Source organism: Fistularia commersonii, chromosome 7 (assembly GCF_037954325.1).
Source record: "Fistularia commersonii isolate RoL2024-O1a breed Wild chromosome 7, RoL_Fcom_v1.0, whole genome shotgun sequence".
Taxonomy (NCBI): Eukaryota; Metazoa; Chordata; class Actinopteri; order Syngnathiformes; family Fistulariidae; genus Fistularia; species Fistularia commersonii.
The window spans coordinates 10,656,687-10,680,712 of record NC_141290.1 but is presented as its reverse complement, the minus strand read 5'-3'; the positions used below and the strand labels follow the sequence as shown (position 1 = coordinate 10,680,712).

The 24,026-nt window shown below is 44.9% G+C and overlaps 1 protein-coding gene across 1 annotated transcript in view; it reads left to right on the top strand.

Annotated features, from left to right (window-relative positions):
- The first annotated feature begins 2,704 nt into the window (after nucleotides 1–2,704).
- Nucleotides 2,705–24,026, top strand: part of snta1 (syntrophin, alpha 1) — a 39,593-nt gene continuing 18,271 nt past the window's right edge. The window contains exons 1-2 of the mRNA XM_086149775.1: nucleotides 2,705–3,082; nucleotides 14,507–14,692. Coding sequence (XP_086005901.1) covers nucleotides 2,797–3,082; nucleotides 14,507–14,692 — 472 coding nt within the window. The 5' untranslated portion in view covers nucleotides 2,705–2,796. The remainder of the gene's footprint in view (nucleotides 3,083–14,506; nucleotides 14,693–24,026) is intronic.

Sequence of the window (24,026 nt, the reverse complement as noted above, 5' to 3'; positions counted from 1 at the left end):
CACACACACACACACACACTGACAGATTCAATAGCTGATGAAACACTCTGGTATTGTTTTGGTCATAAACACATATCACCTGATCGAGGGGCCAACAACCTTATCTTACCCAGAAATAAAAGAAAGTAGAAGAAATAATTCACACAACTATTTTCCTATATAAATATTTTCCTACATTTTTTTTTTTTTTTGTGATTGCTGACTAATGCTTAATACACCCTTGGGAAAGTTTTGGAAAGATACAACATGCTCATGTGTTCACGGAGTCATTCAAACTGATGCTCTGGGGTTTCCACATAACCTTTTTGACTGTGGAGGTTCTCAGTCCTCCAGGTCATGGCTAATCCTTGCCGAATTTGTTTTGTCGTTGCAACACGTTCCAGTCCAGGCCATCGGAACTAAAGAAGCCTCTCGGACGAGAGCTGAAATGTCTTCAACCCCATTTATTTATTATCTAAACTAACAGTTCCCAACTTATTTTGCTCCACGAACCGATTTAATGTCAGACAATATTTTCACGGACTGGCCTTTAAAGTGTGGCGGACAAATACAACAAAATAAAATGATACGACCAACACAAAAACAGTGGTATTTTGTAAATATAATAATAAACGTGAATCCACTGTGTATTTGTATGTAACTTTATAAGCAGCGTTCTCCTGACATACACCACCAACATGACAAGAGTAGCATCCTCTCTGCTCTCTAAGCTCTCTGGTCACTATGGTAACGCTTAAACATACCTCAAAATAAGCTAAACCACAAAAAAATATAAAATATATGAAAAATACAACTCACCATAATGCTGAATCAATGAAAGCTTGTGGGTTTAATATCAAGAATCAAGATTTTTAATTGGCATTGCGCAGGCACAATGAAATTTCGCAATGAGAGCTCCCGGCATGGAGTCTGCACAATTTTTTTTTTTTTAATAAAAATAAAGAGACAAACAAGTCATTTACATAGTGCACAGTTATATACATTGTGCAGATGGCATGAAGGGTGAAATGAGCATGACTAAGACAATAATAAGATAAACTCAATTGATCCCCATAGGGTAGATTCTTTTGTCACACCAGAGTAAAGCTAGTATCAATAATATACATACAAATAAAGAGACAATTAAAAGACAGCAAAAGACATCCATAAATAAATAGACAGCAGAGTGAAAGACAACAACAACGTCAAGGATAATAATAGACAACAGATTGGAAAAAAGAACAGCAAAAAACAGATGAGTATAGACAACCAAAATGACAACAACAAGGAAAAGAACATAAACAGAGCCACAAAAGCCACGACAAAAAAACAAAACAAAAATAAGCAGGATGTGAATGGGCTGAGACCAACAAGGATAAAAATAGACAATGGAGTTAGGGCTAATTAAGGAGTTTGGGGTCTTATTAACACTAACATTGTTTTAGCGTTAATGATATCATATAACAATATTAGTGTCAGTGTATCACAGGACCGAGACGAGCGTCTTGCCATGTGTCAAGAGTGAGTCATCGTAATGGACAGATTTCGGTCATTTTTAAAAATAAAACATTGTTCAGACTTGGATAATAAATGAAATGGAAATAATGGAAGTTAATTATTCTTTCTTTGCGGCCCGGGACCAAACAACCCACGGGCAGGTAACGGCCCGCGGCCCGTGGATTGGGGACCACTGATCTAAACCGCCATCTAATTCCTGTGCCGGAGCCGATCCCTGCCAGGTGAGACCATTCACACATGATATACAGACATGCAGATTTTCACTTTCCAACACGTGAGGACGATTTTGATATCCAGTGAACCTCTTGGACGCTTTTAGATTGCAGGAGAAACCCAGAGAAACTCCACGGGGAGAACACGGAGACTCCACACGGAAAGATCCCCCCTGCCAGAATTGATCAGGGAACCCCCTCTAATCCCTCCGTGTAGTTTGTGTGAATGATGAAGTTATTCCGTGTTGAAATCCGCCACAATGACCTTTTCACCCCTGTAGTTTGTCCTTCTCTTTACGCAACGACATGTTTGACTTAAAGCCAGCGAGAAGGATAAACCAACACAAATACCATTCGCTAAACTCGGCGATCTGATGGACTGTAAAACTGCTCAGATAATGAAAAAAATATATAAATCTTTCTTCCAGATGGAAAAAGATTCAGATCTGTAACAGTAAATATGAACAATATGTTTACAAGAACAAGGTCATAGACAAATGTTAGAGAGTTGAGAATCAATTGAAGGAGTCAATCACTGCAATAATTTGTTTTTAATATAATTTTCTTTAAAAAATTCTTGTTTTTTTTAAATTCTATAAAATATCTTGACATTCATGTACGTGGAAAAGCCCCGAATAAAACTCACTCGGCACAAAACAAGAAAACAAAAACTTTAAAACGCGCACCTCGCTGACGCCTGTGCATGCGGGTGTGCATGCATGTTTTATGTGCATCCGTGCGTTTATCTACAAAAACCAAACCTTGATTCCCGCTGGAGCGCAAAGTTCTCTGCAAGGAAGGGGGGGCGGTAAGTGCGTGTGTGTGTGTGTGTGCATGTGTGCGTGTTAATCGCGTCATCCAAAAATGACCCAACTTTGATTGTCACTGCAACTCAAAGTTCTCTGCAAGGGAGAGGGGGAGTTTAAGTGTGTGTGTGTGTGTGTGTGTGTGTGTGTGTGTGTGTGTGTGTGTGTGTGTGTGTGTGTGTGTGTGTGTGTGTGTGTGCACGGACACACACCCGCCTTCCCCCTCTATCTCTTTACAGGACCGCCAGCCCGTCTGGAGTTATTCCAGGAATGCGTTGAACATGGCTGCCGCGACGAAGGCGCAGAAGACGGGGCTGCTGGAGCTGCGGGTTACCGTGGACCGCTGGATCCGCGTCCTGGCCACGCTCACCGAGGACACGCTGACGCTGAACCCCGGCGAGGGCGCTGACGAGCCGGCGAAGCCCAACGCGACGCCCGCCGGCGGCGCCGTCAATGGAGACCCGCCGAACCTGAGCGCCTCCCCGGTGCCGGAGACCATCACCAACGTGAAGAGGACGGTGCGCGTCACCAAGCAGGACGTCGGGGGACTCGGGATTAGTATCAAAGGTGAGGAAAACACTGAAATGAATGCCAGAATGAAAAATGTGGACTGAAAATAAATAAAAAAAAATAACAATATATAATCACTGCTCGGTGGCTGATTTCCTCGAGTCACATGCGAAACTCATTTTCTGCGCGTCCCGACCCCCCCCTCTTCCCCTCTAGGCGTGTTTACACACGCTTACCAGCTAACTTATGCAAACCCCCTTCCAGTTTTTTTACCTCTGCAGAAGGGGGTGGGGGTCCCCCGATGATGCACCACGCCGTGCGTGCAAAACTTTCCGTTTCCAAGGTTTAAAATCACAGAGCGGGTTTTTTTTTCCTTTTGGTACCGGGGTGCACCTGCGGCCGGTGTGTGTGGTGTGAAGCCATTTGCTCGGCTCACACCTGTTACAAAGCGTTTCGGGGACCCCTGTCCCCCTACTCATACACCCACCCACCGAGAATTCAGCGGTTCCGGCCCCCCCCAAGACGAACAGCTGAACTACTCCACATTTCCTTTTGTTTTCTAATGCAACCCCAGTCATTTACTCAGATGGGAGTGCCTACAGGTGGGCACACCTGAGAGAGGGGCTGTCTGATCCCAACAGCTGCAAAAGGAGGTGTGTGATTTCGTGTGTGTGTGTGTGTGTGTGTGTGTGTGTGTGTGTGCGCCATCTGGCATTTGTTAAGAATTGCAGTCTCTTTGACGGGAGAATCAGGGGATCTGGGCCCCAGAAGAATCATCATTTGTGTTTATCAGCATCACTTTTATTTTTTTATTTTTTTATTTTTTTTATTTTATTTTTTTTAGAAATTACTCAATTGTCACATTCAGTTATACAAAGCAAAAATTGACCCCTGAATTTAATGGATGAACCATGAGCAGAAGGCAGCTGAGGAGCAGCGCCAGGGGAGCAGTTAAGGGTTCAGTGTCTTGCTCAAGCTTCGGAATTGAATCAGGAAGGTTCGGTTCCAAGGACGACCGCTCTGACTCCCTGCACCACGCGGTTCCTTTTCAGGAACCAGGCTGTTTCTTGGTGCATTTGTAAGGCATAAGAACTGGGGATCAAGAATTTCAGTTCCTCGAACCATTTGAGCTCCTGCTCTGAGCCAGGCTCTTCTTCTGGTTCAGCAGGAGCTCATATGATGCGGATACTTGGTGACTGGTAGAACTCACAACCCAGGCGCACATCTTTAGAAACTTTTTGGAGTTCTTAGAACCTTTACAGAAACTAGTCAGTTGTTTTGTGCACTCAGACACCAGAGGAAATCGAACCTCAGCTCCTATAACCATTTTAGCTGATACTCCGAGGCACTTCATCCATGTAAAGCAGGCGGTCGGTACGAGATACTGCTCGCCATCTGCGAAGAGCCATTTTTTTTAAAACTGTCGCGGTCCCGGGTCAGCTGTTTCCTGCAGCAAATTGGACAGAACCAGTGAGAAATGGACCGAGGAAGAGGTCGTCTTCTTCTTTCCACATTTGTACTGTGTAGCTTAGACTGTACATCGCGGATGATCGCATCATACCGATCCTTGACACTGTCCCTTTGGGAATGTAAATATAAAAAAAATCCCAAAAAGAGAGAGGTTCCTTGAACCAAATCCGAGCAGGACACTTCTTAGAACTTTTCTGTCCGAAAGCGACTAATCAAGGACCAGTACTGTGCGTGCTCTGCAGGGTTCCTGCGCCGTTGGTCGATATGTGGTTGTCCTTCTCATTGTACCTGCTGTACACCTGTAGCAGAACTGCTGGTCATATCCAAAAACTCAGCAGATTTTCCGGATATCTTTGTTTTGGTTGCCTTGCTTCACCTTAGGACACAAATAATGTCAAGTTAATGGAATCAGCTTCATTTAGTTTCTGTCTTCCTGCTGCTGCTCCTCATGTGATGCTAACTGATGCTAAATGGTCCTTATGCTAAATGTGATGGACTGAGAACGCGCCGTCTGATGGAGCTCCAGGAATTAGCCAACAAAAGCTAAGTTTTGAGGGCTGACGTGTCTCAGGCTGTCTTGAATTCCCGAGCTCCTCTGAGTCTGTTGAAGTGTTGTTGAGCTAACTGCTAAGCTGACATGCTGCTAAGTGGCTGCCCGCTACCCATGCTTCATCCATGATGGTTTAAACGGAGAGGTCAAGTTTATTACCGAGTGACTAAAACGGCTGATGCTAACACTAGATTTTCAAGTACGCTGAACTTTCCGAGACGCCACTGTCTGACGTCCTCTGAGTAGCGCTACCTAGTTAAACATCCTGATTGTAGACCAAACTTGAGCAGGATTAACCGCGGTAGGCTCTTGTCTCAAGTTCTTTTGCTCTTATTGGACCTGTAAAAACCTCTGCGGTTGCGACCCAACATCGAATGGCCATCGGAGAAATGAATGCAGACACTTCCGCAGTAGCTTCACACTCCGGGCCCGGAGTTCATCTCTCGAAAGGCACAGTTTCCGGCAGATGTTATAAAACTTCACCTCTATATTAATCGGAATACCTAATAGGCAGCAGCAGCTGTATCGATGTAAAAGCACAACATCGGTGAAAGTAGGTCTGCAAAGATTGGAGCAAAGCCATTATTATGTCATCAGTACATGTTATACAGCAAATTTCTGAACACAAACGGTGACACGGCAGTGTCCGCCGCTACGCTGTAGTTTGGTTTTGCTGCCGCCACCACATTACAGACTCTGCAAGCCTCTCCTGTCACCTCTCCCGCTGGAAAAGGCCGCGACCGCTCGGTGGCCTCCCACCGGCGTATCAGGGATTACACAACTCTTGTTTGGACGCGGCGCGGCAGCTGTCGGGGGCCTTGTCCCGTTTCCTTGACCTGCGGCGACAGGCTGTTGAGATTTTGGCGTGAAGGACGGCGGGAGGGTTCAGCACCCAGAAGCAATTAAAATACTCCACTTATACATACAATATATTAATATCTTTTTGATATGTATACACAGTAAGGCCCAGAAATATTTGGACAATGACAATCTTCTTGATTTGGGCTCTGCATGTCACCACATTGGATTTAAAATGAAGCAACTACAATGGAATTGTAGAGCAGATTTTAAGGTTTAATTCAAGGGGTTGAACAAAAATATATGATTAAACATTTTAGAATTTTAACTATTTTTATACAAACGCTCCTCATTTCAGGGGCTCAAAAGTAATTGGACAGATAAACATAACCCTAAGTGAAATGTTACTTTTCAATATTTTGAACCCTTTGCAGGCAATGACTGCCTGAAGTCTGGAACGCATGGACGTCATCAAACGCTGGGTTTCCTCCTTTGTGATGCTTTGCCAGGCCTTTACTGCAGCTGTCTTCAGTTGTTGCTTGTTTGTTGGTGTTTCTGCCTTAAGTTTTATCTTGAGCAAGTGAAATGCATGCTCGATTTGGTTGAGATCTGGCGATTGACTCGCCCATCGCAGAATATTCCGCTTCCTTGCTTTAAAAAAACTCCTGGGTTGCTTTTGCAGTATGTTTTGGATCATTGTCCATGTGTACTGTGACGCGCCGGCCAATCAACTTCACTGCATTTGGCTGAATCTGAGCAGAAAGTATCTCCCTATATACTTCACTATTCATCCGGCTGCTTCTGTCTTTTGTCGCATCATCAATAAACACAAGTGAGCCAGTGCCATTGGAAGCCATGCATGCCCATGCCATCACATGACCTGGTGTGCTTTGGATCATGAGCTGTTCCAATTCTTCTCCAGACCTCCTCCTTCCCATCATTCTGGTACAAATTGATCTTAGTCTCATCTGTCCAAAGAATGCTGTTCCAGAACTGGGCTGGCTTCATCAGGTGTTTTTTGGCAAAAAGTCAGTTAAAGTCAGGCTGACAAATTGTTTGCACCTTGTGGTGAATCCTTTATTTACTCTCTTTATGGTAGACTCAGACACTGATACACCTACTTCCTGGAGAGTGTACTCTCGTTGAAACCCCTTCACAACTCGTTGATGTTGGGAAGGGCTTTTTCTTCACCTTGGAAAGGATTTTGCCATCATCCACCACTGTTGTCTTCCGTGGACGTCCAGGCCTTTTGGAGTTCCCAAGCTCACCGGTGCACTCTTTTTTTTTCTCATAATGTACCAAACTGTTAATTTGGCCCCTCTTAACATTTCTGCTATCCCTCTGGTGTATTTCTTAATTCTTTTCATCCTCAGGATGGTCTGTCTCACCTTCATTGTGTGTTCATAGCAAGAGCTTCCAAATGCAAACGCCACACCTGGAATCAACTCCAGATCTTTTAATTGATGACAAGTTGCTGAGGGAAGGGCCCATGCAGCCTTCTGAGTTACCGTAAATTCCGGACGATAAGCCGCAACTTTTTTCACACGCTTTGAACACTACGACTTAAACAACGATGCGGCTTATATATGGATTTTTATGGGAATTTCTGAGGCCGTTCAAGTCCGACACCGAAGAAGATGACTTTGAAGGTTTAAGTGCGCAGGAGGATGCCAAGATAGCGATCAGCTAGGCGGTGCGGCTTATATTGAGGTGCGCTAAATAGTCCGAAAATTACGGTAATTGTCCAATTACTTTTGGTCCTCCAAAAAGAGGTGGCTACGTATTACAGAGCTGTAATTCTAAACCCTTGTTCCAATTTGGATGTGAATACCCTCAACTTACAGCTGAGAGTCTGGACTTTAAGCCCATATTAATAATATAATTGTATCCTGAATGTGTTTTTGTGAACAGCTAAAATAACAAAACTTGTGTCACTGTCCAAATATTTTTGGGCCGAACTGCATATAAAATGTGTGTTAATTGCACACAGTTGAAAATTAGTTGAATAGTTGCCCTATTGTGTCAGCTGTGTGCTTGACTGTACTGATTGTACTGCTCTTCTCGCCCAGTGCTAGCCGCGATTGGACAAACACATATACACCCGCACACACACACACACACACACACACACCAGCACCACCCCCCGTCTTCCCTAACATGGAATGAATTAATGCATGTTAATGAAATTCCCGACTCCCTCGAAGGTCAGCGGCCCTGAGCGACGAGGGCTGACAAAGTACCCCGTTTGGACAGACGCAGACTCGTAACATGGTATTCTCTCCATGGCCCAACAGTTTCATCAACGCATGCCGGGGTTATAAAGATCCACGCCGTTTTCCTATCGCTAAGGCGCAAATTTTTTAAGATTTGCTGGCTGAGTGCCATTCTGACTCCCAGGGATACTGTTACTGTTACATTGCAACAAATGGTGGATGGAAGCCGTCCCAAAGCCTCTTTAAATTAGAACACCATCTGTGATGCTCCGCTAATGCTAACGATGTTCAAACTTGCTCCGGTTATCGGCGAGGTTATCAGCGAGCCCAAAAAGTCACGGGTTGCCTTGTTGTCTGCGTTCATTTTCACAGTGCCGTCGTCCGTGACTCCCTTGGCGCCGCGTGAATCGACGACTGTCGAGCTAAATCATTAGCCGCTCATCCGCAGCTCTTTATTTTCCTGGATTATCCGTCTTGACAGAGGGGTTGGGAGAACAAAACCAACGACGACACATCCAGCACGCCATTTAACTTGGGCAAGCTTTCAACCCCGGGGTCAAAATCGTCCACAACGGGCCTTGGAATCGGACAGAAAACAAGGGTCGTTCTTCCGGTGTCCTGTTGTTGCGACGCCTGATGTTCTGAATCAGCAACGAGGAAGAAGCTGCGAAGAGCTGAACCGTGGACGACACAGGGCAGGACAAGGAGTGTCAGCAAATAAGGAAGGGAGACAGCGAGAGAGAGAGGGGGGGGGAAGTAAGGTAAGGACAGGGCAAGTGAGTCGCTGGCCGACGCCACAATGTGAACAGCTGAGGGGAGCAGCTCGTAGGCCGGCAGTTGTCGTGGGCCAAAGATGAAAGATATGCTTGGAGTGGAGAACTCAACTGGTGTTAATTTTAGGGAGCCTACCCCGGTGGGCGGCTGGTCGGCCGGCCTTTAGCTCTCACGTGTCTAAATTTAAGCCAGGAAGCTGGAGTCTGGGGGTCTGGACGGGCCTGTGAGCCCGGGCAAAGCGTCCGTTTCTGAAAACACTCCGGTTTCAGATCTGCCGGACGATTAGTTGGTATCGCATATGCTTCCCTTGATTTTATTCTGTATTTTTTTGTGCTTGGATGGGAATACCGACTAGCGTGCCAGGATTTGAAAGCAGATATATCGCTTGCCCCCCTGTAAATATTCCCGTCGTCAGAAAGGGCTTACGCAGCCTTTTTCTTTTCTACCCGACGCATTCGCTTGCAGCGCGTCGGACACAAAAATTGGTTTTCCTCACTGATCTCACTTCCAGGAAGAAGTATGCAATTTGGGAACTGAACTGTAAATTATTTATCTTTATGGTTTACATTGGTGGGAGACCAAAGAGGAGATTTATGGATGGAGCCACAGAGGATACGGCGTGAGAGAAGAGGATGCAAGGGGTTATGGTTAGATGGAGGAAGATGATTGGCTGTTGCGACCCTTGAAGGAAGTAGCCCAAAGATTAGTTACATTGTTGGCCACCCATTGAGTTCCATTACTGCAGGAAATCACATTATATTGCAAAATCGCATTATATCACATTAAATTGCTGAATATTCCGTTCTTCCCAAGGTGTCTTTCACGTATAGTTGAATTTCTCGGGGTACCTTCCAAGCACGTGATTTTTACCCCTGGCTCATTGCGCGTTGGGGAGAAGCTGCACGTCCGAGGTTGAAGTCCTCAGGATGTTTGTCCAGCTTTGTATGTGTAATTGCCAGGCCCCCAACAAAAAAGGGAACATTCCAACAAGTACGTATCTCAGCAGAGACGCTCACATTTTACTCAGTGACCTCTCTCCCAAGTGACAGGTGTGACCCATGACTTTTCCTTGCAGCTCAGAAAAAGAAAGAAGGAGTAAGTTGGCGAATAGTTGTCTCCATACTTTCTTCAATCAGTTACCATCACCCCGGTAACTATTACCTGGCGTTCCAAGGCACAAATCAGTGGATTTTGGTGTTTTTATTTTTTGTACCGACATCACTGCCAGACCAACTTCTACCCGGGATGTGCCCTTGATAGATTTCTAATTAATTCTTGAAACTTTAACATCCATTAATTCAATTTTTAAATGACGTACCACGATTATCCCGCTTGTCTTAATTGGTTTATGGCTGGTCCACGTGCCCCCCCCCCCATATTCACTGATGCCAGACGACATCCGGCGGATGAGGCTTGGAGTAGCGCACCGACGATGTTCACTCCTTTTGTGTAGAGCGTTATCGCGACGGACACTCCGTCGCCGCTGTATTACTTAATTGGGTACTTGTCATTGTTGTATGAGCCGGGACCATTCATCTACCTGTCACTGCCTCCCGGAGTCAGGCCCGCCCCTGTCAGCTGAGTGACAGACTGCGTGCCGGGGGGGCGGGCGGGGGGGGGGGGGGGGTGGTGGTAAAGAAATGTGACTGATGTGACAAGTCAGTGGAAGAAAGGTTGGGGTTCGGGAAGGAGACGCGAACCGCTGGTAGACATATAAATGTCTTCCGAGCCTGAGATTTGTTGTCATTCCTGTCAGTATGAGGTATTTAAAATAAGACAGAAGGCGTCGGAAGAGGATTGGACCAATTAGAGGGAGACCTTTTTTTTTTTCAAACAAAAAAAATACCAACGCAATTATATTTTCCTTTGGTTTTAGAGTCCTGTCCCAAGGCATTCCGACATCCATGTTAACCCCCCCTTGCTTTGACATAGCTTACTTAAAGAAGTGAAAGGAAAAAAAAAAAGAATATCTCATGCCTACTCGAGTGGTGCCCAACTGTTCGTTTGGAATAAATGTTCAGCATAAATTAGCATCGGTCATTAAGGATGAGGGGGTAGCGCTGCGGTGGAGTGATGAGCAGAGTTCTCCATTAGCATGGGCACGGTGCATGACGTATTAGCATGCCAGTTTTAATGAAGTCCAAAGGTCACCCACCATCTCCTGCTCCGGCGATGGTTGTTGATGTAAGCAAAGCTACTCTGTCGGTAGATCTTTGCCGGTCCGTAATGTTTTAGCTGGAGTCCTCTGCAGAGCCGCAGTGCCGGGGCGCATTCGTTTGATTCCATTTAACTTTCGGTTTACTTGTAATTTACTGAGTTTGGTTTATATTGTTTGCTTTTCGAATTGAAATCAGCTTGCGTCTGACCAGTGCCACTGAAGTTTTATTTGGATATGCAAATTAGCCTAGACTTTGAGGGGAGAGAAGCAACTTGTGAGAGAAAGTTATTTAAATAAATTCTCACAGGTGAATTTTTGCATTAGGGCTGAGAGAAAGCAGGCTCTACATACTTTAGTGTATTCAAGACAAATGTAAGTTGATATGGTTCCATCATTACTGGACTTTCAGGGAATTTCTAAGAAGTCAGATATGCAATTAAAATGGATGGTTTATTTGGGGTGTGTGAACAAGATACAGAAAAAAATCCACAATCTTTTCTGGATTTTACAGGGAAATTTATGACATGACTACATTTTTAAAATACATTGACATGTGTTTCAATTGCTCCTTCATTCTCTACACCGCATGACTTACTGTCATTGGGCGAGAGGCGCGCCTCCAACCTCAACTGGACGCCAATCGGTCAGGGGGCCGCAAATAGAGACATAAAACCGACCACTCTTTCATTCACACATATAGATGATCAAATACAGGAGGTTCACGATTTTCGTGGGAGTTCCATTCCTATGGTTCCACACAACACCATTTTTTCACTGTGAGTCGTAACAACACAAAAGACGACACAAACGAAAACGAAAGTACAACCGGTTAATGTAAACAAATCCATCTTCCCAGTATTGTGATGACATATTTGTCAAATCTGCTCAGCAAGTTGTCACAAACGCTGTACGTCGGAATGTCGGGACAAAACCTAGAGCGGTTGCCCGTCAATTACAGGGCTACAAATAGTGACATACAAGTATTCACGTCTCTGCAATTCAGGGTCTCCAATGATTGTTTTTGGACTGTGGTAGGAAAAAACGGAGAACCCGGAAGAAAGCCACACAGATACGGGGAGAGAACACCGTATGGGAAGGCTGGCTGTCGGAATCGAACCAGGAACCGTTTTGTTGTGAGGTGGAAGCGCTAACCCAGTGGTCCCCAAACTACGGCCCGCCTCCACATTTTGCTCGCCCCTGAACAATACCAGAGATGCATTGTGATTTTATTTTTTCATTCTGGCCACGTAATCGTGACTTGTACATGCATAGAGCGTAACATTCTATTCCACCCTTCTGCAGTCTGTGCCTTATCTGAAACCCTTCCCTCAAAAAAAAAAAAATCCTGGACACACCCCTGTCAAATAACAGGGAATAATGGCGAAAAGATTAGGTAAGAGAAAAATGGAATCAGAATGCAGGGTATGCAACTTGGACAAACGATTTTCCTTTTGTTCAATTCAAAGAAAAGGCTGTTTGTCTCATCAGTCAAGAGATGAGACATAGACATTTTTCATTAATAATGTTATTATTTATTTTCTGATTATTTTTTCCTGTCAACATCCCAGAAAGGGTTAATATTTGGTTATGTGTGGCTTTCTGGAAAACAATAAATGTTTACGTCTGCGATCGTCACACTTTTTGTAACAAACTGCCCCCCCCCCCATCAGAGAAGGGAAAAGTGATTTGACCCTCGCAGGACCCCTGCGCTAACTGCTGCATCACCGTGCCACCCGTCAAATACTTTCCTTTCACAAACGACCACTAGCTAGGAAGTAATGATGGTAAAAGATCTCCACTTATATCGCGCTTTCCTTCCTGTTCCAAAGGGATTCGCCCATTCACACCGATTTGCAGCAGAGCTTCCATGCAAGTTGGAATTGAGCCCGAAGCGCACATACAGTACAAAATGGAAAAGATGAGATAAGATAATACTTTATTGATCCGCATAGGAGAAATTTGTTTGTCACAAGAGCACAACAATAACAATAAATATGAATGCGGATATAAATAAAGGAGACAATGAAAAGGACAAAGACAACAAGTATAACCAGGTCAGTTTGTGAGAACGAGTGTCCGTATTCTTGGCATCCAATTTCCGCAGCCCCCGTTTTTGTTGCGTGGGATGACGAGCTGGACTGACTCCATTGTACGTGCGATGTCGCTAATCACAGCCTCAGACCTACATCTCAAACCTGTATTTTCAGAAAACAATTCAGCGTTGAAAGCGACCGCGGTCCCCTTTTGTATTCGATTTCTGAATGGAAGACTAAATGCGCACCTGTAGTGATACCTCGCGCAGCTACAAGCGATCAATCAGTCAATAGGTTCTCCTCTTGAACTTGACTGGCCTCTGAATTGTCATGCATTATCTTGTAGCCTATAAAGAGCATCAGGCTGCTGATGAATGGGTGGGTGCAGAGGTGGTTGAGGAACCACTCGGCGCTAGCAACCTGCGAGTGAAAAATATATTTTAAAGTCATGAAAATAAAATCCCTTCTTAGATAAATTCTTATGAGCCCGAGGGCTCGAGTGTGATCAGGCAGATGTTTCCCATGAAGACCGGGCGGTGGATCCTTTAGCTTCATCGCTGGCCTTCACCCGAGCAGACAATGAGGAGGAGAAGAGGAGTTGGATTTAGAGCGGGACGGTTTGTTATGATATCATTTTCCCCAAGGTTTAAGCTTTGCACAGAGGATGAGGTTATGCAAGAATGTCCATGTTCGCAGATGACACTGTGATCTGTATTGAGAGCAGGGAGCAGTTGAAGGGGAATCTCCAGAGGTAGAGGTATGCTCTGGAAAGAAGAGGGATGAAGGTTAGCCACTGCAAGATGGAATACATGTGTGCGAATGGGAGGGACTCGAGCGGAACTGTGAGGCTACAGGGAGTGGAGATAAAGACGGGGAGGATTTTAAGCACTTGGAGCAATGGAGGGGGTGGGGAAGAGGTGAAGAAGCGCAGGTTGGTATAGGTGGAGAAGTGTCATGTGTGATAAAAGAGGATCAGAAAAGTGTAGAAGATGGTGGCGAGAGCAGCCATGCTATCTTCTTTAGAGAGATGAAGATGTTGAGGTTCTCTGTAGGAGGATTGATAGACTCAGGAGTGAACTGCCAGGCAGGAGGGCTGGAGGACGATAAGAGGACATGCTGTTGGTTGGTGTGAGAAAGGAGGATGTTGAGGACACAGTTCGATGGAGGCCGATGATTGGTTGTGATGACCCCCGAGGGGAGCAGCCTAAAGGAAAAAAGGATCAAAAATCAAATTTGTTACCAGAATATGTGACATCTTAATTAACTCATAGACACTCCGGAGATTAGGATTAGTTTTCCAGTAGACACTTACAGCAATCCTATTTATTCCCTTCTTTTAAATTAACGCCTTGAGCTCTAATGTCCGGAAGTTGGAACAGGAACTGAAACACTCCCGGATTGTTTTGTTTTCATGGATCTGCCTCGATGAAGGCAATGCAATGTCATTTCCCGTCTGATCTGTTCACCCTCCTCTTTCCCCCACAGGTGGGAAGGAGAACAAGATGCCTATTCTCATCTCCAAGATCTTCAAGGGCCTGGCGGCCGACCAGACCGAAGCGCTCTATGTCGGGGACGCCATTCTGTCCGTCAACGGTTACGACCTGCGGGAGGCCACGCACGATGAGGCCGTTCAGGCCTTGAAGAAGACGGGCAAAGAGGTCATCCTCGAAGGTGAGGAAGGTTTCTTCTTCCATCGCTGTCCCAGGTGGCCATTGTCTCATTTCCTTCTTTGCAAATGCGAAGCGGTTTTTGCAGGAATTTATAACTTCCCGCAAATTTTTGTCTCGACTAAATTAATTATTGCTATACTGATATTCATAAGCCATTGCTTTCCTAGGTTTGTGATAGAAAACTCCCGGTTTTAGAGCCTTGTCTGTCTCTGAAACATCTCCCCCTCATGAGGGCTCGACGATGTGAAGGAGGTGATCCGGCTTGGAAAACATCTCTGGTTACACTGCGAACACACAAAGGAAATCGCTGTTTTTCCCCCCTGCTGTAGCCGCCCAAGTTGCTAATGAGCAGTCGGTGGTGAGAAACTTTCCAGATCGGCGGGAGCGTCTGGGGTGGAACCGTTAGCGGTGGTTCCAGCCGGTATTCCTCCGGTGCGTCGCCTGTCAGTCACACAGATTAGTCATTAGTCCCCGTGTTGCAGGAGAGCCGTGTTCTGCTTTCCCATTTGTACTAAAAGCACCGGTCATCCAGAAAAGCGTGAGATTAGCTTGCACCAAATTGTCTCCTCTCAAGATGTAAATCTAGTCCCCGCTAATTCGGTGGGATTTTAAAAATTGCAATTTCTGGCCGCCGTTCTCAGCGGGCGTTTCGCAATTTACTTGGTCAAGAGCTCCGGAGGGAACCTGGAGCAGAACCGAGGGTCCCTTCATGCCACACTGACTCGGTATTGAGTTTCGGGGAACAAATTGGGATTAGAACCAATGGACCAGCGGAAGCCAGAACAATTATCCCAATAAAGCTTTGAGCAAGTTTGTGGAATTAGATCTGCTCAGCAGCATGAATTTGTTCTTTAAATCTAACGCCTTTGTCATCTTGGTTTTTTTCTTTTTAAATGTAGTACTTCCTCTTTTTGTGCCCGGACATGGCCGCCGAAGCCCGTTTGGCGGGGGGGGGGATCTCGGCAAATCCCCTCGTCTTTCCACGGTCGATGCAGAGGAGTGTTGATATCAGATGGCTCAGCCTTGTGATCTGTTGCGTTGGGAATCATTTCACGGTTTTTCTGTCTCCCACACGCACGTGTGTGTGTTTGTGTGTGTTTATGTGTGTATGTGAAAGTGTTTTGATGTGTTTTACTCTCGTGTGGTTGAGCGGTCGAGCATGTGTGTGTGTGTGTGTGTGTGTGTGTTTACCTGTCTGAGCCGGAGATTGCACGATTTCACGATGTACATCAAAAGGGAGGAAAGGAAAACTTCGGCCAGAACTGAAGCACCAACATGGCGGAGCATACGAGGTCAATAAGTTACGCGGGGACGGCGATGTGGTCGGTGGTTCGATTATTTTCTTTGTGGTGTCTCCAACTTCTCCTGCTTCTCTGATTTCTTCCAACAGTCCAAAAGGTTTATTGGGGAAGCTACAATTGTAATTTTACAGATGTGCAAATACAGGAAGTACTCAGTTTACGACATCCTCGACCTACGGCGTGTTGTAGTTGAGTCTTGATCTCCCACAAATGTATTCAGAAAATTTTGTACCGTCATTAACGTATGCCGTTTGTGATGTTAAAACGACTAGTTGGCGGGCAGAGCAGATTGTCAAGCGGCGCTATAAGAGGAAGACGGATTTGTTTACTTGGTTAATTGGTTGTTCTTTCGTTTTTGCCTTATCATTTTTATTTTGTTGTTCCTACTTATGGTGAAATTTGCGCTACTTGGAGTCGTAGGAACTGAACTAAATCGTGGACCTCCTTAATTTTTTGGTCTCTGTGTGAATGAGAAAGAGAATGGTTGTATGTTCCTACTTGCAGCGCAGCGATTGACTAGCGACCGGTCGAGGTTTGCGTGCCGCCTCTCGCCCAATGATAATGTAGGATAGGATCCAGCCCATATAGAGAATAAAGGAATGAATGTCAAATGGGCAGTTTTGGGCGCCAGACTGCAGATCTTAACCATCGCCTGTACGCCCATAAAACAAAACCGCACTTCCCTGATGATGTCATGCAGTTTGCACAAGTTCACTGTGGATGAGCCAGAGCCACGCCAGTTGCGTAATTTGATCACCGTGACATTTGCGATCCACCCTTAAAGAACTTAAACTCATGGCTGAGACTCCAGGGAGCTCTCTGCTGAGAGTTTTGAAGAGTTTGAGTTTCATTCACAGCTCCTGGTAAAATATCTGATGCTATTTAAACTTAGCAAATGTTTTCTTTTATTTCCTTTTTTAATCATTTCGGCACTTTGTCAGAAAACTGGGATAAGCAGTCAAGTCGGTGCCGCTGTACTGCGTTAAAGGTCTTTGCTCCGGGAAATACGAGAGGAAATGAACACTCCTTATCACATTCTTTTTATGAATACTTGAATATGTCAATACAGAGCAGTTTTATCACCCGACTTTCGAGGCAGGAGTGTCTCCTCTGAGTTTAAACGGGCACTTTAAGAGCTTGGCGTCGATCTCCGAGGATCAACACACAGTTGACTTCCCGTCACGTTGATTTGTTTTATCCTGCCTCACGTTGAGCTTGAATTAAACATCTGCACATGATGGGGCGAAAAGACGTGCAAACACAATTCTCTCTAAAAGATTGTAAAGTAATACTCTGCCAGTATAGGAACCATGTGTGAAGTTAACCAATGCAGCGATGGGGGAATCTCCATGTTTGCAGATGACATCGTGATTTATAGTAAGAACAGGGATCACTAGAGTGGACCTGGAGAGGAGAGGAATGAAGGTCAACTCAATACATGCATGTGAATGAGAGGGACCCGGGTGGAACAGTGAGGCTACAGGGACTGGAGATGAAGAAGGTGGAGGATTTCAAGTTTTTGGGGTTAACAGTCCAGAGCAATGGAGAGCGTGGAGAAAAGTTGAAGAAAAGTGTCGGAGTGGGTGGAGAAAAACGTCAGGTGTGATAACAGTATCACAAAAGGTGTGGATGACTGAGGTGAGGGAGGTATCTGAGGTTCTCCTTGCGATCGAGGAGGATGAGCCCATCAGATGGAAAGCACGTGTTAGAAATTCTGGTGGTGAAAGTCAGAATGAGATGGTTTGGACGTGGACAGAATAGTGAATATACTGGTAGACGGGTGCTGGAGTTGGAGCTGCCAGGGAGGATGTCTAGAGGAAGGCCAGAGAGGAGGTTTATGGATGAAGGGAAATAGGTTCAGGTGAGATGGAGGAAGGTGAATATTTGTCAAAAGTCAATATTTGTCTGGAGGTTCTCAGTCATCCAGGTCATGGTGAATATTTGTTGAAATTTTCTTGTCGTGGCAAATGGACTTGAATTTCTTTACTTAGAGATGTTTCATCTCAGAGGCTTCTTCAATTCTCTATATGACATATGAATGAGAGAGTGAATGTCGTATGTCTCTATGATGCATGAGAGGGTGAATAGTTGTACTGTATGTCTCCGTTTGACATGTGAATGGTTGTATGTCTCTGCAAATGGCCCCGAGTGGGTGAACCCCGCTTTTAGCCCAATGACAGCTAGGATAGGCTCCAGTGCCCTTGCATCTGAGTGCAGGATAAGTGGTATAGATAACAAATCGATGAATGACTGAAAATATACTGAGCTGAATAAATACTGACTGAATCAATACTGAATTAAAGAATCCTCTGGGATGAGGGGTGAAACATCTTCAAGTGAAGAAATTCAAGTCCAGTTGCCACGACAAGAAGATTTTGACAAGAAGTCAATATTTACTTCATTACATTGGAATTGGTTTATTTTTCGACTTGGCACTTTCTCTAAAAACAAAGAAACCGAACACCAAACTCCTCATCTTCCCCTTTGGGAGCTCCCGCTGCCGCTTCCTCTTTTTTTAGAGCCTAAATCACATCCCGAGGAGGAATAATCATATATCTGTCGTTAACCTGAATATCTTGAAAACACAAACTAGCAATCGGCAGCTTCCCAAGAGAATGCCCTCTGTTCCTTGCCCTTTCTCTTCCTGCCACCAATTATATAAAAATGGAATTGAATAATCAGAATGTGCGTGTGTGTGTGTGTGTGTGTGAGAAGGGAGCCGTAAACACCCGAGAGGGTCAGATAAATATAACAGACCAGATGAAACCATAAAATCCCAGCTGCTTTCATTTCCTCCCGGCGATATTTACAACCGTACCTTTTTCCCTCCGTCGTTGTGTGTTGCCGCACACGTGTGTGTGTGTGTGTGTGTGTGTGACAGGTAGATGCTCCAGCTGTATCTACATGTATATTAGTCCTCTCAGATGAGGAGAAGGGAAAGGAGAGGTGAACGCCACATCCACTCTGCCAGGTTTCTGTTGGGAGAAACATTCATGTCATAACATCATTAAATTACAAACATGAGTGAAACAAAAAAGCTATAGAGGGTGTATCATATGGTCATCAAGTTTATTCAGTCCATATCTCAAGTTCGTTTATCTGCTGACCTTTTGACCCTTGTGGCTGTTAGAGGTCTTCACATCGCGGCCCGTGGGTGGATATGAATTCATAATAAGATATCTCCCGCGGCTCTGCCTGCTTTTTCCAGCTTATTCATTCATTCATTCTCTACATCGCTTATCCCGCCGGTCAGATGTCATTGGGCTGGAGGTTTTTCCCACAGGGGCGCGTTCATTCACACGTCATATAGAGACATCCGACCACTCACATTCACTGGTAGTAGAGAGGCATTATTGTTGTTCTGCTGTCCTCCTGGAAGAGGTCAGGACTAGGAGAGCGTCAGCATTCAAACGACGGGGCAGGGAAGGAATTCTTTAACTGGCGTGGGGCAAACAGGGTGACTGAGGCCGTGGTCTTTAGGTGGTAACGTTCGGCAGGCGTGAGTAGCTTGACAACCTGCAGCCGCGAGCTGAGGAGGCTGAACCATAACTTTACACTCATTCACACGTCATATAGAGACATACTGTACAACTATTCGCCAGACAGAACAGAAACAACAACTTATAATCAATTCAGCCTCCGAATAAAAGGAGCAAATTACTTTGTTTCTCAGGTGTGCCGTGAAAAAGGTCAGGGACTAAGTTAGGTACTGATGACCCCTCACTGCTATTTGAGCCCGGATCATCAACTCATGCATTCATCTTTATTTCTTATCCTGGAGCCTATCCCAGCTGTCATTGGGCGATAGGCGGGGTTCCCCCTGGATCAGGTACCAGTCAATCACAGGGCCACATGTAGAGACATACGATCATTAAGGCTTTCATTCACACATCAAATAGTCATACAACCATTCACTCCGTCAAATAGAGTCATTCAGCCATTATCTCTCATTCACACACCTTGGTGAAGACTCCGGTGAAGCTCCTGCATGCACCCTGCAAGTCTCTCTAGTCACATTACGTTTGCGTTCAGCCAATAATCGACATGGTTTTTAAGATTATACTTGTTACAGTTGTTTGCATAAAGCTCATGGAAGAAGTTTTTCTCTTCATTGTAAAACTTTTATAAGAAAAAAAAAAGCATACCGGGTTTTGTAGTGCTTTGCTGTCAGTATCGGTATATTTGAATAATTCTCTCATAACTCCCTCAGTCATGATCTACATCGTGCTGGTTGCTGCCACTGCTAACCGTTAGCTTAATGGGGCGGGTCAAAGCTCTCAGGCTGAACAGTGGGCAAAGGACGCATACGCTGAATCAGCATGTGTTTTGGGAGTGGAGATAGCTGTGTGGTGTTGGCCAATTTCCGTCTCTCCCATTGGAACTAAGGCTAAGGGTGGGAGTGCAATTTTCGAATATATCATGATGTAAAGTAGTTTTGTATCTCGTAGCAGTCAGGGATTCATTATCCATACTTCTTAGGATCACGGATGACATTGGGACAGAGGTTGGGTTATCCTTGAACCGGTCACCACCTGTGGTTCGAAGCGCTAACTGCTGCGCCACCATGCTGCCCAGTCAGGGATGTTTTAGACAAACACAAAAAAACAAAGACAGCAAAATACCTGATCCAAACGCATGTAATTTTAGAAGACATATTCTTGCATTGTGACTTTTATAGATAGAAGTTGTTACAGTGAGTTCAGTGGACCTGGTTTAGTCGCCTCTGGATTTGGTCTGCATCTTTGCAGATGATGCAGTTTTTTGTGCCTCCATCCGCCCGTGATTCGCAGCAGAAGATTGAAGCGGTCTGGGATTCAAATCCGAGACTGTGTTCCTCAGCCAGAAAAATGTGGCATGCCCTCTCAGGGTCAGATTTTTGGAGGTATGAGATCCTGCCCCAAGTGGAGGAGTTGAAGTATTCCGGGGTCTGGAAAGGCAGATTGCTTTAGCCTCAGCAGTAATATGGACTCTGTTTTGGTCTTGTGAAGACGGAGCTGAGCTGAAATAATTTATCCTTTATTAATCCATCATGGGGACATTGGTTCTCTGCAATTAACCCATCATGGATGAACCATGACTAGTAGGCTGCTGTCCACCAGCACCAGGGGTTCAGTGTGTTGCTCAACAACACTTCAACACATTAGGAGGAGCTGGGAATCGAACCGGGAATGTTCAGTTCCAAAGACAATGACCTCCTGCACCACATCGCCCCCAAAGAGAAGCTCTTGATCTACCGGTCGATCTGCATTCCCAACTCCTTTCTGTTCACCAGCTGTGGGTAGTACCAAACAACCTGATCACAGATACAAGTGGTTGGAACGAGTTTCCTTCGCAGGATTTCTGGGCTTTACCTCACAGGGTGAGAATCTGGGCAGAGCCGCCTCTCCTCTGCATAGAGATTGGACATCTAGTCAGGACGCCTTCTGGTGAGGTGTCCTGGGCACGTACCACCAGGAGAAGGATCCCAGGAAAGACCAAGTAGGTCCTTTGACTGGGAAGGCCTCTGGATTTCCTCGGAAGAGCTGGAACCAGTTGTCGGAGAGAGGGAAGATTTTGCTAAGGTTACTGCACCAGCAACCCCACTCGCTCCAAATGGATGATCCATTTTGACTTTTACAAAGTATTGCTAGCAAAGACAGATCTTCAGAATCTGTTGCTCACGGACTGTCGCTACTATGAGGTATCTAAGCTTGAATATGTGCTTTCAAAAGAGGCCCCACTTGGAAGTTTTGAAGGAAATAGATGTGCATTTTCCCATCTCGTAACAGTGTCATATATATATTTTCATTCAACGGTTCATCTCCTCCTAGCATCAAGTTGCAGTAGGCCCTCTCCTGATATTTGGCTGTATATAAAAAAACAAGTGTCTCATAGCTGGTATACAAAAACTACTTCAAAACTGTCATAATGTTGATATTCAACATTCCAAAAAAACCCGGCTTGTGCTTTCAAAAAAACAAAAAAAAACAAAAGCCGTTGAAGCAGCATGAGATTTGAAGTGGTTATTTTCCGTCGAGGGAAGAACGATAGCTAAAGGACTCCTCGTCAGAGCCCCGAACGAGCGCCGAAACCCAATACTAATCTCTCTCCATCAATCTCTCCGCCACCAATTTGTGCCTGCAGTGCATCCTCCATTAGAGCTGTGCTGAAAATACAAATACTATGTAACTGTAGTGTGTGTGTGTCTGTGTGTGTGTCTTTGTATGTTATTATACAAGCAGTCTAAGGGTTCAATAATGCTGTCCTGAGTAATTATGTATGTTTTTTGGGGAGATAGCAGTGCGTAGCCAGGGGCTGTACCACCAAAGGTTATTGGGGGGGAATATTGCATGGTATGCTCAAGTGCCACCAGCGAAAGGAACAAGGCGACAACACTGTTTTTGTATAAACGAGAACAATTCTCTGTCCGCAGGCCATTATGTATTTAATGGCAGCACGAGCTACCGCCTTTTACTTACATCTCTCTGTTGTCTGAAGTGGATCTCGGAAATGAACTCGGAACTCTGCACTGCCCTCTCATGGATGTATGGCTGAACATCTATGGCAACGCCAGAACTGGAAAAAAACAAAACAAAAACAGAACAAGCGTGGTACCGATAACGGTACGTTTATGTTACACAGAATTGAATTTGTCCTTGGAGAGTTTTTTTTTTAATCTGAATGCGGCTCCTTGTGGGCAGTGACGTTTGAAGCAAAGGTATCTATCTACAGCTGGGATGGGCCACTTTGACTTTTAAAATTTGACATACGGGCTGGGTCAGCACAAGATACAATACATATTAAAAAAAAAAAACACATTTGTTAACAGTACATATCAGACTCGTCTGATATTTGTCTGAACATTGTCTGACATTTGCTTTGAAAATAAAACTAGCTTGGTTTTGAAGGCTCTGACGTTTGCTTGCATTTGATGCACAAACCGCTTTTTCCCTTGTAGCTTCACGTCCAACTCATTCATGTGTGTTAGTGTGTCCACTGTAAAGGCGAAATCACAAAGCCAATCTCTGCCATTCAGCTCAGGAAAATTCTCAAGTCGCTCAAAAAAAATGAAATAATCTCCTGTTAGAGCTCCCACATTCATTAATCCAATCATTCAATCACTCACATCAAGTATGAATTCTTTACCAATCTTTGGCGGGCCGGATTCAAAAGACCAACAGGCCGGATGTGGCCCGCAGGCCGTAGTTTGCCAACCCCTGATCTACAGGAAGTCCTTGGTTTACAATGCCCTCCATTTAAGGTGTTTTGTGATTACGTTGCTATCTCCCATACATTTATCAAGAAAGTCTTATTCCCCCATTCTGGTGTTTGGGATTTGTGACGTTAAAACAAAGTTCACGCATGAACCAGTTGGTGTGCACAGTGGACAAATACATTTGCACGTAGCTCAATATGATCAAGACGGCTTTGTTTACCTATGCTACCTTTACCTACCTTTGTTTTCTTGTGATGTTCTGGCTTACAGCTAAAATCGCGTTTCGTTGCGCTGCAGGAACAGAAGTAAGTTGAGGACTTCCTGTATGTATGTAAGTAACATCAACATAAATGAGCCCTGTATTTTTCCAAAATACAAAAATAATCACTAAACCGTCCAGTGAGTATTATTGGAAGCTTTTAATGGACTCTGACAGGCTCCTGCTCATGAAACCTCAGTGCCGCGCCTGTTTACCCCTCGGTATTTACCCACCTGCAGTGCACCTCCTGCAGCACCAGTCACCAGTGCATATCCTATCCCCATTTGGATAAAAGCACCTTTTTTTTTTACATAGGAAGCAAAGTGGCGTTGTTTCGTTCATTATTAAAAACTCCAAGCTGGTTGCCTAATCTGGAGCTTTCCAGGTGTTCTTTCAAGTCACCGTATCATTGCTTTGTATGTCAATAAAGTTCAGAGGGGCTGCTAGCATGATTGCAACCTTTAAGCACAATGGTGACTCTGGAAGCAAAACCATCCTGCAGCAGAGAGAGACAAAATCTAAAAAACTGTGACAAACCAGATGGAATGGAAACGTCAATCAAAAAATCAATTCAGCCTGG